The sequence below is a fragment of the Bos grunniens genome, chromosome 2 (assembly GCF_055505025.1).
Source record: "Bos grunniens cultivar Pamir isolate PY7600 chromosome 2, Bosgru_T2T1.0, whole genome shotgun sequence".
NCBI lineage: Eukaryota > Metazoa > Chordata > Mammalia > Artiodactyla > Bovidae > Bos > Bos grunniens.
The window spans coordinates 106,955,219-106,970,647 of record NC_141166.1 but is presented as its reverse complement, the minus strand read 5'-3'; the positions used below and the strand labels follow the sequence as shown (position 1 = coordinate 106,970,647).

The window sequence follows — 15,429 nt, the reverse complement described above, 5'->3', positions numbered from 1 at the left end:
TTGGTTGAGCTAATTTTACATAGCAGTGCATCAGACAATTTAGTTGAAGGGGGACTTCAAGGTGGTAAGAAAAGACAGTGACTTTACCGCATCTAGTCAAAAAGGCTGTCACTCCTACTACAGTTAATTCTTTTTCCTCTATCTGCAAATAATGAAGGAAGAGAAAGTGACTTGGTCACGAAGTGGCATTGAGAATTAGCCCCAAGTGACCGAGTGTACTCTTCAGCTGAGAGCCTCAGAAACTTGACAGCTAAGGTCCAAAGGGCAAATCTCAGAAGCTCAGTAAGCCGCCCAGAAAAGTTAATCCTGGGGCTTGAAATTCTGTGTGTTTACCACTAGGTTATCATCTCCATATTAGAAGGTATGGAAGTAAATTACACTAAAGCTGCAAACGCCCATCATTCATATTTATATAGCAAGGTGATCTATCTCTTTTTTAAGGCCGGGATCCACTTTGCCACAACGTCATAAATCCTTCCATTTTCCTCCTTGGTGGAAATTTCCCGTTTCTCTTTGAGAAAGATAATTCGATTTTGTTTGCATCATTCTTCCTCCCAACAGGCTGTTGTAGAAAACGCGCGCGCACACACATGCAACCGCACACAATGATTTATAAAGATTTCTTTTCACAATCGCTCCTATCCAGCTCCGAAAGTCAGAACCTATATGACTGATGGCCTATCCAGATGAGCGGGTCCCAGGTGGGGGAAAGGCAACCTCTGCGTCAAGTCTCCCTCTCCACCCAGGGAGACCTGAGCTCCTCACTCCACCTTTGAAAGGAAATGCATTCTTTGCTTGCCTGGAAGTCTCGGTAGCCTGATCGATCTATCATAAAAAAGGAAAGAAAAACCGCAGCCTCGAAACAGGTCTTGCGCGCCACCATCCCCCCCAACAGACACCGTGGGGAAACTCCCAGGGAGGGAACGGATTCCCAGCATTGAATCCCCGGAGCTCAGGGCCCAGGAGGGACTGGCGGGGTCACTGCCATCGGTCCCCACCTCCTCTGCCCGTGGTTCTTTCTCTCGCTCCGCGTCAAGTGGCTTCTCGGAAACGTTAGCCGATTCAGCAAAGCAGGAAGAGTGGAAAGGGTGATGGGGGCGGAGTGAAATAAGGGAAGGACTCTTCTGGCAGCTGGAGGAACACACACACACACACACACACGCACACATTCACATACTAACGCCCCATCCAATGGGGTAGGTGAGGGTGCGCAGTCTTGCGATCCCCTCCTCTGCTCTCTTCTGGAGCACAATGGAGAGCCTGTGGCATCTCCAACCCGGAGGTCGGGGCTAGGTCCCCGCCCAGCGCCCCCAGCAGGAGTGGAGGGCTGCGCGGAGCTAGGGTGGGGCAAGGGCGGGGAGCGAGGAGGGGCCGGAGAGCCGGGGCGGGGCCGCCGCCTTTCTGGGCGCGCCCGGGAAGGAGGGGCGCAGTGGCCCGGCTGGCCCTCGCCCGCGTTCACCAGGCGAGTGTCTGGTTTCCAATTCCGCGGGCTCCGGAATTGGGGTTGGGCTAGCTTGGGTGCCAGCGGCGGGTAGTGGCAGGCGCCGGCCGAGCAACAGGAGCTCAGAGAAAGAGGCAGCGGCAGCAGTGGACAGGACGCCGGAGGAGAGGAAGGGTCCCTGAAGCCCGCGCCCTCCCCGGGGCCAGACTCTGCGGGCACACTGGGTGGGCATGATCGGCGAACACGGTGGCAAGTAAGTGCCTTTTCTCTTGCTCCTCTGGTGTGGCGGGGACGGAGGCCGCCAGTCAGTCTCTCGCCAGTGCTCTGCTCAACCGCCACACCCACCTGTGTCCGTTTTCGCGTCTCTCGGGTTTTGGCCACCTGGAAGTAGAGCGGGGAGAAGTTAGGCGAGGAGGTGCCAGCGACTGGACAAAGGGGAGCTGGAAAGGCAGCTGTTTCCCTTGCAAGGTCGGTGTTTTGCCAGTTTTGACGGTGTGGGTATGCTGCCAGATCCTGAAAATGTGGCTGTACCGAATGGCTACTGTTATTTCTTTTCTGTCTACGGTAGCTGAGTCGTCGGATGGGTTTCGGTTTCAGGGTTAGGTCGTATTCTTTAGGAGCAAAAAACATGTGTTCTGTATCCCATTTGCAAAGGTGAGCGTGCAGAACCCGCAGAGCTGACACTACCTGTAGGGTGGCAAGGATGCGCCGCACCCCTTCTGAGCACACAAACAGAGATGATTGACGGGAGGGTTAGCCTTATTTCTCGGCCCAGTTTATTTTCTTTTCAAACGAATGTGCATTTTGTTAGTGAAATTCAGATGGATTTCAGAATCATTTTAACTTTTTATCGACTTCAGCTGAAACTATCATTTAGTTTTTAGAAGAAAATAGTTGTTTTCGTTACTTCTTTTAAATACAAAAGCTTAAAACGAGATTAACAAACTAGAAACTTCAGTGCCAACTTTGGTGATTATAGCAAAGATTTCTCATTATTGTAGTGTTTATATCAGCAGCGTTTGAAATTATTTATTTTAGTGTTTTTTTTATTATTACAGTAGCAGCGTTCGAAGTAATTTATATCTGCTCTGAAGGTAAGAGCAATTTTTATGTGAGAGAAGCTTAAGGGAAAGTTTTAAACAGCTCACTTCAATAAGATAAATACCAGATCAACATAGGCTTTTAAAAGGATGATGGATTTTCATCTGTTGTTGTGAAGTCAGTGTTAAAAGGTTCAAGTTTTTTCAGAGACACAATTAATGTTCTTGTCTATTTCTCCTGATTCTACATGGGCAGGAGAAAGGTACTGTCCTTTCTTTCTTTCTCTTGGTGATTTAAAATATATGTTCATGATTTTTGCTTTAATATCAATAAGACTTATCTCTATATAATCTGCAAACCAAGCCCAATTATTCAATAGCCCATTTTATTGAAGTCTTCAAATTATTTTCCATCATTTAAAAAATATAAACTAGAATTCACTTTTTTAAGAAACTAAGTTGTTAATCTTTATTTATTTAATCTTTGTTTAACATTTTAACAAATGTTGTTAATTATTGGAAAGCTTGTCTTATTTGAGTTCTATATATGGGATAATCATGATTGCTAGAACAGCTTATTCACAATAAAATGCTCGACAAAATATGGCATATGATATAATGAAGGATGTGCCCTGTATTAAGCAACTGACAATAGCTTAAGATAAGTTTTGTATTTGTAGATGTTTTAAGTACCTGTCTATTTAGAGGTCCCCTTTTGAAGGTGAACCATTGTGAAATGGAGGGACATGGTGACATATTCTTATAGAAGCCAGGGGTATGGTGTGCCATGATTCCTGTGGTACAGGTTAGGGCTTCCAGGGCACCTGATGCTTCTATGAAAGAAAGATGAGTCAGGTTTGTCTCTCTGCCAAGAGCATCCTCCTGCCTCTGTGTCTCCTAGGACCAGGAGCTAATCATGGGAGCCCTCCTGTGGCAGTGCTTCTGTGTTTTTGCTACCTGTTGCTGAGGAGACTTTTGGCAGCAAAGAAAAAGTAAGAAATTCAGAGGTGGAATCTGTGGGATCCTATTCACCCTATTTAATGTGACGGACCAACTTTCTCTGTGGCAAGGAAAAAAATAGAATCTTGTGTGTTTCATGAATAATAAAAATATTTATCTAATATCTATGCCTATTAGATATGTGAAAGAGTGTGAAGTACTGGGAAGAATTATATGCTATTTTTTCTAACCTTGTAAAGGAACTTAAAGTTTAGAGCTATGAATGAGTCATTCTGAATGTCATAATGGTAACAATTTATGATTTTCCCTAAAACTCTCTCAGGTCCTTTTCCCCAGTCTTTGTCATCTGAATTAATGGTTCCACCTTTCACCAAGTATTTACTGCCTTCTCTCCCTCCTCATAGCATTTCATCCCTAACCAGTCCATATTTCGATCTCTCAATCCTGTCTCCCAAATGCATCTCTATTCAATTATACTTCTCTGCTGTACCTCTTCCACCCTGTTTTCTTTATCTACCCTGCCACCAGATTCGTGGCATCATTATAATTTTAATGGATTCATGCTGCAGGCTTGATGCAGCCTCTCTGCTTCCATAGTTTGCTCCCTTGTAATTACCTCTCCAAGAAAGCAACACCATTGTGTCTCCCCTTAAGAACATTCAGTGGGTCATAACTACATAGAAAAAAGGAATAAGTGCAGAAACACAAAAACGGATTATCAACACATTCCTTCTGTTAGCATCCAGCTCACTGTCTAATCTGGCCCTCCGCTACAGCCTCTCTGAGCGCATCGCCCACTCATTTATATGCTCCAGCCACCCTGGTCTTTTAGTACCTGAAACCCAAGAAGCAGTTTCACTCCCTAAGGCCTTTTCAAATGTTCCCAGTGCCTGGACTGTTCCTTCCTCTATTTAAATGCCTCTCTTGTTTGCAGACTTAAAACCTCAGCTCAAAGGTCTCTCCTTCACAGAGATCATTCTTGATCTCCTTGTCAAAAGTAGACTGTTACACATTTGTTTCTGTCTTGGTACCTTGTCTGTTTCCCCCATAATGATTATTACAGCATGCAGGTATTTTGTAGATCTGTATATTTTGTGGTTTTGTGTACTGGATGCTCCAAACAAACAGACACCATGTCTTTCTTGCTGACCCTGCTTCCAGAGTCGTACCTGCAGTGGGGAAGTAGGGGGTTCCTAGATATTTATGAACAAAGATAAGACTTATTTCACCATAGAGTGCACTAACCCTGTAAACTTAAGCATTTGAGGATTCCAATTCTTTCTTTGTTGAGCATCTGGTAAGTTTACAATGCAGAACTATGATTCTGAAGAGGTAAAATTTAAATATCTTGAGATCTCTCAGCAGTATAGGCTTTAAGGTATTCAAAGGGAAGTAGATTATAACACACTCTAAAAAGGCAGTAACCACAACTGGATTAAAATGTATTTTAAAGAAACATTGGAGTTTATAATCCAATGACTTTATGACTTTAGTGCAAGTGACTCATAATATACAATGATGACCTTATTAGGTTTAAACCTACATCTTTCACCAGGATTTGAGGGTCGCTTTGTAATCACTAAATTTAAAATCTTGTTTCATAATAAATGAGAACATTGGGCTCAGTGGATGGAAGTATAATCAAATGAAGTGGAGGTCATGGATTGGTGCCCACATGATCCAAATTTGTGTTTACTCCAGACTCAAGGGGCAAATTATCTCACAAATCCAAAATATTCAGTAGGAAAACTCAGAGAGACACTGTGGGCTAACCCAGGAAGATCCATCACTATTTTGGGGATAGGAGACAGGGCTTCAAAAATGCTTGTTGGTTAATGATAGCATTGTATTTATACTGCAGTTTATGCACACACACACACACACACACGCTTGTGTATGCCCACACTTTGTGTGGCAATAAGCCCCTTCTTTTTTTGAGCCTATACTTAATGATATTAAATGAAAAATAAGTTTTTATAGTAACATTTGGTTGAAAATGTAGCTTTCAATTAAGCACTTGGCTTTGATTAGTGATATTTTTTGTCTTGCAAGTGACCAAACATTTGTTTGTTTGTTTTTGGTAAAGAATTGGGCAGTCGTGTTTCTTCTTGAAGGACTGCACTACTTCATGAATTGTCACTAGGGATTTTGTTAAATTTGCCCTTATAGTGGTACAGTGGGGTTGTTGTAATGTATTGGAGTGCATCTGTGTACTCATTGAAGTTAGGCTTCCATTTTACATATCCTCCATTAACTAATTCATTCCCACATATAGTTATTAGGCTTCCTTCTTTGGAACTGTGTAGGATTAGGTTACTATTTAGTATGGCAAGGTCATAATGAAATGGATATCCTAAGATTGTATGAAAATGATTTGCTTATGAGAATTTATAAGAGCACATTCAAAAAAGGTGGGTAGATTACTTTTGTGGAATATGAGAGAACAGTTGATGCCTTGCCATCCTGCAGAATGAAATTTCTTCATCAAAGGTTTAATTTGCTTTTCCTTCTCTGTGTAGCTAGCAGCCAGTGGCTTTAGGCAACAGGGAAAACATAAGCCTTGGGCACCTAAAAGTAGAATGAAGTTTGGAGGAATGAAACCCTTGAGTGGTGAGGGAAAATGCCAGACCATGAAAGAGGGGAAGGAGGAGGGAATGTCTCAAGGAGTGCCAATAAATATCATCTGCCACAAACAAATTTGAGTAAATATTATATGGAGAACTGAATTATTCTCTAACTTTTTAGTCTCACTGAGAAAGTCATTCTCTTTTCATTTCTCTTTAAAATAACTGTGTTTTAAGTGAAAAGACATTCTGTCGTTGTGGCTTTTTAATATAGGAAATAGCTTTGGATTTTTAGAATAATATAACCTGGAGCTAAAAGCCATATATTACTGTTAAATTATACCATTACTTTAATTGTAATTTCATGGCTATTCGTTTTATAATTTCCTTTTGTTGTGTCAGGTGTTTGAGAGACTGCCATTATTGATCACAACTTTCTTTAAAACGTCTCTTTGGATTTTTTACAAAGCTGTCTGAATCATTTATCAACATCTGATAAAATTTTAATTGCACCTACGATTGTTCACTTAGAAATTGTTCACTCTTAAAGAGAGTGAGTACATTTACATTATCATTAACTTACCATCCCTCCCCTGAAATGAATGTCTTTTTCTTTCCCTTTCTCTCTTACATCTCATCTTCTAAACAGTAATACAAATTTCGCTCCACTGCTCGGTCAAAGTATTTATACAAATAATTGGAAAATTGAGCCTCTAAAGAAGAATTAATAAGATTAGATAGATGTATTAAAATACAAAGACATTTCTATACAGGTGGTTAATGAAATCTTCTTTGTGTTATATGCCAAACCAAACTTCTTGTGTCACCTGATTTTTTTTTTAAATTGGGGCAATTTCACGATATGTAGTGTCTGCCAACTGTATCAGTCATTCAATGTAATTAAAAATGTTAACTTCTTCAGGGCCTGTGATTTACAAGTTCAAAAAAGAAGCAAATAGAAGTAAATCGGAGAAGGCAATGGCACCCCACTCCAGTACTCTTGCCTGGAGAATCCCATGGATGGAGGAGCCTGGCAGGTTGCAGTCCATGGGGTCGCTAAAAGTCGGATATGACTGAGCGACTTCACTTTCACTTTTCACTTTCATGCATTGGAGAAGGAAATGGCAACCCACTCCAGTGTTCTTGCCTGGAGAATCCCAGGGACAGGGAAGCCTGGTGGGCTGCCGTCTATGGGGTCGCACAGAGTTGGACACAATTGAAGCGACTTAGCAGTAGCAACAGTAGAAGTAAATAGTACATATTCATATTGATACATAAAAATATAACGTGGGAAAATAAGAGAAATGTTGTTTGATAATAAAATATCTCCTTATGTATGACTTAAATTCCACTGAATGTTCATTCTTTCAAGTCCAATGGAACTGCTTCCTTTAGGGCTTTTTTTTTTTTTTTAATTAAAAAAATTTTTTTTTTAAATTTTATTTTATTTTTAAACTTTACATAATTGTATTAGTTTTGCCAAATATCAAAATGAATCCACCACAGGTATACATGTGTTCCCCATCCTGAACCCTCCTCCCTCCTCCCTCCCCATACCATCCCTCTGGGTCGTCCCAGTGCACTAGCCCCAAGCATCCAGTATCGTGCATCGAACCTGGACTGGCATCTCATTTCATACATGATATTTTACATGTTTCAATGCCATTCTCCCAAATCTTCCCACCCTCTCCCTCTCTCATAGAGTCCATAAGACTGTTCTTTGAGTAAGGATAATTTGCTAACTATACATATGTTTTAAATGGAATAAGTAAAATATTTTATTGGTAAATTATGATTTTGCTTTCTCTGGGTGATGGTATAGAGTTAATATTGCTTATAGGTAAATTTTATGGGCCCAATATTTATAGGTAATCCTTTCATGGAACAAATTTTACAAAGTTGAAATGACCTCCCTCCTCCAATGTAATACATATATTCTTGTTATCCTGGAAAAATTAGGGTAATTCAAGTAGGGAGAAAAGAAATGTCATCATCAGGGGTCAACTGGAAACATTTCAGTTCAGTTCAGTCACTCAGTCATGTCCTACTCTTTGCAATCCCATGGACTGCAGCATGCCAGGCCTCCTTGTCCATCACCAACTCCCGGAGTTTACTCAAATTCATGTCCATTGAGTCGGTGATGCCATCCAACCATCTCATCCTCTGTAGTCCCCTTCTCCTCCTGCCTTCAGTCTTTCCCAGCATCAGGGTCTTTTCCAGTGAGTCAGTTCTTCACATCAGGTGGCCAAAGTATTGGAGTTTCAGCTTCAGCATCAGTCCTTCCAATGAATATTCAGCTTCTTACAATCCTGTGAGATCATCTGACAGACTTTCAGGAATGAATGCTTGTGGAATAATGGCTATGCAAAGAATTTCTTTTGAAAATTCATATTGTCTCTCCTGTAATTCAGAATCTTTGTAAAATACTCTATAATGTGTTGAAAACACAGAGGAATAAATTTGTATTTACATTACTGTAGTGAAAGAATTGTTTTCTAGATATTTCCTTTGCGGAACATATGATCTTAGTCAAATGCTGAAAAGTGAAAGTGTTAGTCTCTCAGTCATGTCCAACTCTTTGCAACCCCATGGACTATAGCCCACCAAGCTCCTCTGTCCATGGGATTCTCCTGTCAAGAATACTGGAGTGGGTAGCCATTCCCTTCTCCTGGGGATCTTCTTGACCCAGGGATCAAACCCAGGTCTCCAGCATTGCGGGCAGATTCTTCACTGTCTGAGCCACCAGGTAAGCCCTAGTCAAATGTTTTCGCTTCTCAGATCAAATTTGTTATAAAATTGGTAGTGTCTATTTCTCAGGGTGGCTGTACAAATTAGGTTAAACTATATATATTATCAACAGCATTTTAGTGTCTCACATTTTAGGGAGGTGTTCAGTAATGTTGGCTAGACATTTGGTAACAGTATATTATAGTCAAAATTTACCCATTATATTTTGAATACAAATGGTGCAACATCTAAAGTTTAATCCTGTTTCAGTGAATACTAACAATACACTTTATCCTGACTTTTTCATGATAGTATAGTTATACATCTCAAACACAGGACCACTGCATTTATAACACTTGCCAGTAAAGTTTTCAGCTATAAGCTATTTCACATAGTTTATATGAAGTATGTAAGAACTTCTCAGTAGGAATACATGAGAGAGGCATTCAAAGATCAAGAATTTAACCATCCAGTTACACTTTATTTATGACTTTCAACCTGATCCATCAGAATTCTGCATTAATAGAGAGCAGGTCTGTGGAGGTGACCTGTCAGATGTCCTATTAGTGACCTTACAACAAATACTATCTACTTTGATAGGAATTAAAAAAAAAGCATACATGAAATTTCTCACTTATGTATGAATTCAGACTTACTCTACTAATTCAATCATCAGGAGTATAACTTTGCATTTATAAATCAGTGAATAAAATGTGTGAACTTGAGGGAAATACTTGCCAGTTACATCCATTCTCTTACTTTATTCCGCTAGTGATACACGAACAAAAATCCACGTCTTGTAAAGCAAATCATCAAATTAAGAACGATAATTAGTTTTTTAGTCATTTTCTTTAGGCAATCATAAATTTTGCTCAGATACATAGAATAATAAGAGGTGGGCTAGAGCAGTATCATGAAGACATAAAATAAGCATATAATGGATACATTACCATAAGGGAAAATTATAGATAGCACAATTTACATCTTGTTAAAATTACTGATTGCTCCTTGGAAGAAAAGCTAAGACAAACCTAGACAGCATATTAAAAAGTAGAGAAATCACTTTGCAGACAAAAGTCAGTATAGTCAAAGTGATGGTTTTTACAGTAGTCATGTACAGATGTGAGAGTTGGACCATAAAGAAGGCTGAGCGCCGAAGAACTGATGCTTTCAAACTGTGGTGCTGAAGACTCTTGAGAGTCCCTTGGACAACGAGGAGATCAGTCAGTCTGAAAGAAAATCCACCCTGCATATTCATTGGAAAGACTGATGCTGAAGCTGAAGCTCCAATACTTTGGCCACCTAATGGAAAGAGCCAACTCACTGGAAAAGACCCCGATGCTGGGAAAGATTGAGGGCAAGAGGAGATGGGGATGGCAGAGAATGAGATGATTAGATAACATCACTGACTCAATAGACATGATTTCAGCAAACTCCGGGAGATAGTGAAGGACAGGGAAGCCTGGTGTGCTGCAGTTCATAGGGCTGCAAAGAATTGGACAGGACTTAGTGGCTGAACAACAGCAATATTACTGATAATAACATTAATTTAACAGCTTTATGTGTGAGGGTATCCTTTTACACTGAGCAGTACATTAAGGGATTTGCTAATGCTCTTTTTAAATCCCCACGATCACCCTCTGAGGTGAGAAAACACTAAGGCTCAGAAGTTAGCTAACCTTCCCAGAGACTCACTATGATTATGAAACTTGAGTAACATATATATTCCTTTTAATGAAAGCAAAATCTTATTTATCCCAAGATTAAGCTTACAAATATCCCACAGAGATATACCTGATTACTGTGTATTCTACAAACGCTTTTTTATAAGGGAGCGGAAATAATCTACATTTGCAATTAAACATACCAAACAGTGTAATTATAATATTAGAGAATAAGAAGAAGAAAGGTTGAAGCTTATTTAAATGTTCATCTTGAATATTGATCTTGGGGAGTGCATTTGTATTAAACTGAAATTGAGATGTAGGTAGGAGTTTGAAGACATTATATTATTATGAAATGCATCTATACATTTGAAGTGTTTCTGAGGTTGTTTTAGACATTGAGTAGCTTTGCTTTCTTGATCTAGGGGTATCACTATATTATTCTGACTTGCTGCTGCTAAGTCACATCAGTCGTGTCCGACTCTGTGCGACCCCATAGACGGCAGCCCACCAGGCTCCCCCGTCCCTGGGATTCTCCAGGCAAGAACACTGGAGTGGGTTGCCATTTCCTTCTCCAATGCATGAAAGTGAAAAGTGAAAGTAAAGTCGCTCAGTCGTGTCCGACTCTTAGCGACCCCATGGACTGCAGCCCATCAGGCTCCTCCGTCCATAGAATTTTCCAGGCAAGAGTACTGGAGTGGGGTGCCATTGCCTTCTCCGATTCTGACTTGACTTGGCCATAATTAGAATATTTTGCATATTATGAGTTTCTCGTACTCATACTCAAGGAAAGGAGACTTTTCCAAGGTGGGCAAAAGTTGAAAGAAGGATGATAGTGTCATTGAAAAGGGTATGTGTGTGAAATGTCTGGGGCAGATTTAGTCAGCTATGAGCTATGAAATGGAGTAGAAACAGGGAGTGGAGTATATCTATGAGATCCTGGGTGTTAGAGGGTGGAGGAGAGATTGCCAAGTGATCTTGTGCAGGGTAAGAAAAGAAGAAGACAGTATTCATCTAAAGTGTTTTTATGTTCTAAAGCTTAGTATTTATTGTCACACAATCAATTATTTATGTCAATTACAGTGATTCTTTAACATCAGTGCTGCTGCTGCTAAGTCGCTTCAGTCATGTCTGACTCTGTGCGATCCCATAGATGGCAGTCCATCAGGCTCCACCATCCCTGGGATTCTCCAGGCAAGAACACATCAGTAATTCAGGGTTAAATAAGGGTTTTAAAACATTTGGGGAAAAATAATTTATTTTATGTGACACATAATTTTCTAAGACAGATGATTTTCTATCAGTATCTGTTATCTACTTAGATACTGTCCTTTGGGTGGTATATAAAAAAAACGAGAAAATGGACCCCTGAGTTCTATGATATATCTCAGTCTGTTCTAGTGATTGTGCCTTGTCAGCTTATCCACTAGACTGTTAAAGTTTTAATAGCAGAGACCATAATTGTTCATATTGGCATTTCTGCATGGTGCCATTTACACAGTCATTCTTAATACATATCTCATCAATAAAAACAGATTTCATCAATACTTATTACACAACCATGTCCTTGACTTTAATTAAAAATAGCTTTTTCATTGAAATGGAACAATTTCTAAGAATATAGGAGGAAGTTAAGAATTTAATAATTTATACTTCTCTCATGTAGCTTTTTACCATCACAAGGTAAATTCACGTTTTTTATTTCTTACTTAGGGAAGGGACAGCATTCCTGCTTTTTTTCTTATTTTCTGCTCCAGTATGGGTTCATCAGTTGTAGATGACAATATTTAGCCTTCTTTGCCTTGAAGAGCTGAAATATTTTGACATGTATGCAAGTTGATGCTTTAAAAAGGCTGAAGCCCAAATCCTTTTCTAAAAGTGAAGGATTTCTGTTGAAGGATTCACATAAGAGATGAATCAGTAACCAGATAGTAAAAATAAAAAGTTCAAAGTAAAATTTTCAACTGACTTGTGTGGAGGTGATGATCAATCATTCAGCCCTATCTGGCTGGCCTCCAGAATGTGTAGGTTAGGCGTTCGTATCCAAGGTGGTATCAGTGCCCTTGAGGTTTGTGGGGAGGGAAGACCTGGCAGAGGTCCCAAGGGCAGTGGTAAAGGGATGCAGAGTTGCCCCAGGTCCATTCCTGGAACTCTCAGCCTCACTATTCTCAGCATTTGTACATTTTCTTAAATTTAATGGTATTTCCTTCTTTCCTTCCCTCTTCCTTTGTTCACTCGCTTCAGCAACTATCTGTTGAGTAGGTATTCAGGGTACTACCATAGACACTGTACACGCAGCATTGAACAAAACATGGCAGTTTCCTGCTAGTTTTGAGACTGATAATGAATAAGTAAACAAATGGTTATCACTTCCTGACCTTACACTGTATACTGTGAGAAGAAAATAAAAAAAGCAGGACAGAACCCATATAGGAAAGTAGGCATTGTTTATTAAGAGTGGCTTTCGTCTTTTAGGGGTGGGTGCTATTTGAGCAGAGACCTGAAAGAGATAAGGAAGTGTGGAAGCCAGCTAAGTGACAGGAAATTTATTCCAGTCACAAGAAGCAGTGATCTCCATAGCCCTAAGGTTTATCTGATGTGTTTACTGAACAGCAAGGAAATCAGTGTGACTGAAGTACAGAGAGCAGAGTTGAAAATGGTAGAAGAAGGCCTTTTCTTAATTTGGAAAAGATTACTAAGTCTGCCTGGAGGCCTCTGTGATAAACCAACATTACAGTGGGACCAACGTCATAGCAAGGGACAAACTTTGGGAGGGGTGAAGTGTGCATGTTTTAAAAACTGGATCCCATTCTTAACGTGAGTACCACACAACCCAAATTAATGATTGAGAAACTCTTAATTTCCTTACAAATTTATCTTTTAGTCATTTTTTTGATGATTTATATGAAAAGGTCATATTATTTTACCAACTGCAATAGATTAGATTCTTGGTAGCCATTTGAAGAAAGAGGTAACATAGAGTTTACAGTTGAGAGTATCTAAATATTTAAATTCTGAAAATTAATATGTGGTGAAAGTACAGTAGGAGTTTGTATATTTTGATTACTTTTTATATCATGCAAATTATTTCTCATGAAATAATGATATTGCATATATGTAATTGAGTCCTGTAACTTCTTGGCCTTTTTGCTAAGATCAAGTTTATAAAGGAGTCCTGCCTGGCAAAATAGATAGCAGGAAAGCACATCTGAATCCCATCAACTTAGACCCAATGCTAACTGCTGTGCCTTTGGTATCTCCTGACTCTCTTCTTTACAGTTGTCAGCAAATTTTTGCAAATTAAAAAATAAAAAAATTTTTGTGGTAAAATATACATAGCATAAAATTTACCATTTTAACCATTGTTAAGTGTTTAATTCAGGAGCATTAAGTACATTCACACTGTTTGCAACCATCACCACCATCCATTTCCAGAACTTTTTCATCATTCCATACTGAAACTCTGTACCCATTAAACAATAATTCCTCATGCTTTCTGCTCCCCCCAGACCCTGGTAACGACCATTCTACTGTCTTTCTTTATGAATTTGCCTATTCTAGATACCTTATGTAAGTGAAGATATACATTTGCCTTTTTTTGTCTGGCTTATTTCACTTCACATAATATTCTTAAGGCTCATTAATGTTACAACATGTATCAGAATTCCTTTCTTTTTAAGGATACGTAGTAGTTCATTGACTGGAGAATCCCCATGGTCAGAGGAGACTGGCACGCTACAGTCCATGGGGTTGCAAAGAGTTGGACATGACCGAGCTACTAAGCACAGCACAGTAGCCCCTTGTGTGTATATACCACACTTTATCCATTCCTCCACTGATGGATGTTTAGGTTGCATCTGTGTTTTGGCTATTATACATAATGCTCTGATGAACATTGTTGTACAAATAGCTCATTGAGTTCCTGCTTTTAATTCTTTTGGATGTATAAAAGAAGTGGAATTGCTGCTGCTGCTAAGTCACTTCAGTCGTGTCCAACTCTGCTGGATCATAGGATAATTCTATAATTAATTTTTGAAGAACTGCCATACCCCTTTCCACCATGACTGTACTATTTTATATTGCCACCAGCAATGTACAATGGTTCCAATTTCTCTACATCCTCATTAACATTTACTTTCTCTCTTTTTAAATAATGGTCATCCTACTGGGTGTGAGGTTGGGTTTCCCAATGGTTTTGATTTGCATTTCCTAATGATTAGTGAAATTTGTTTTTTCATATGTATATTGACCATTTGTACATTTTCTTTGAAAAAATGTCTATTCAAGTCCTTTGGTCATTTTAGAATAGAGCTGTTTGTTTTTGTTGTTGAGTTTAAGAGTTATTTATATGTTGTGGATATTGCTCCCTTATCACACACATGATTTGCAAATGTTTTGTCTGTTCCCGGGTTGTCATTTTACTCTCCAATAATGTCTCCTGACACACAAGTTTTAATTTTTATGAAATCAAATTTATCTTTTTCTTCTGCTACCTGTACTTTAGGTACTACATACAAGAAATCATTGCCAAATCCAATGTCTTAAAGATTTACCGTGTTTTCTTATTTTTATAATATTAGCTCTTATGTTTAGGTCTGTGATCCATTGTTGATTTTTTTTTCCATTCCTGTAGATGTTACAGAGTTTTAGAGTCTCCCACTTCCCTTTACCCATCATTCCCAGTGGTTTGTTCTTTAGTGCAGTATTCCTTACTCTGAACATTTTCCTTTCAATAATGTCCATTGCATTTTTTCTTGTATGGCAAGATTAAAATGCTTAAATTATTGAAAAAGTATAGTAGTGATATAGAGGGATGCCTGGTACAGAAAGAATATTACATATTCACATTCTCCTAGTCTCTAATTGGGTTCTTTCATCCTTTAGACAAATATTATTAAAATTATTTTGTAGTTTAAGAATTATGATTCCTTTCTAACTAATTAATAGATTCAAGAACTCTTTCTATTCTCATTGTAGATATCAGTTCAGTTCAGTTCAGCTGCTCAGTCATGTCCAACTCTTTGGGACCCTAT

At 39.2% G+C, this 15,429-nt stretch overlaps 2 protein-coding genes across 6 annotated transcripts in view; one reads left to right on the top strand and one right to left on the bottom strand.

Annotated features, from left to right (window-relative positions):
* Positions 1–641: 641 nt before the first annotated feature.
* Positions 642–2,071, bottom strand: LOC147378468 (uncharacterized). The gene is made up of 2 exons (XM_086370784.1): positions 999–2,071; positions 642–825 (listed from the first exon to the last, which is right to left on the bottom strand). The coding sequence occupies exons 1-2, from the start codon at positions 2,069–2,071 to the stop codon at positions 762–764; spliced, it is 1,137 nt and encodes a 378-aa protein (XP_086226910.1). The 3' UTR covers positions 642–761.
* The window catches only part of SCN9A (sodium voltage-gated channel alpha subunit 9), a 166,566-nt gene continuing 152,693 nt past the window's right edge, over positions 1,557–15,429 (top strand). For all 5 annotated transcript variants that reach the window (XR_015152763.1, XM_086370753.1, XM_086370760.1 and 2 more), the window contains exon 1: positions 1,557–1,694. The gene's annotated coding sequence lies outside the window, so the exon portion shown is untranslated. The remainder of the gene's footprint in view (positions 1,695–15,429) is intronic.

Coding starts and splice junctions, on each gene's coding strand:
- LOC147378468 (XM_086370784.1), bottom strand. CDS start 2,071: ATGTTTTTTGCTCCTAAAGAATACGACCTAACCCTGAAACCGAAACCC. Junction 826..998: donor AAGAACCACGGGCAGAGGAG/GTGGGGACCGAT, acceptor TTTTTATGATAG/ATCGATCAGGCTACCGAGAC.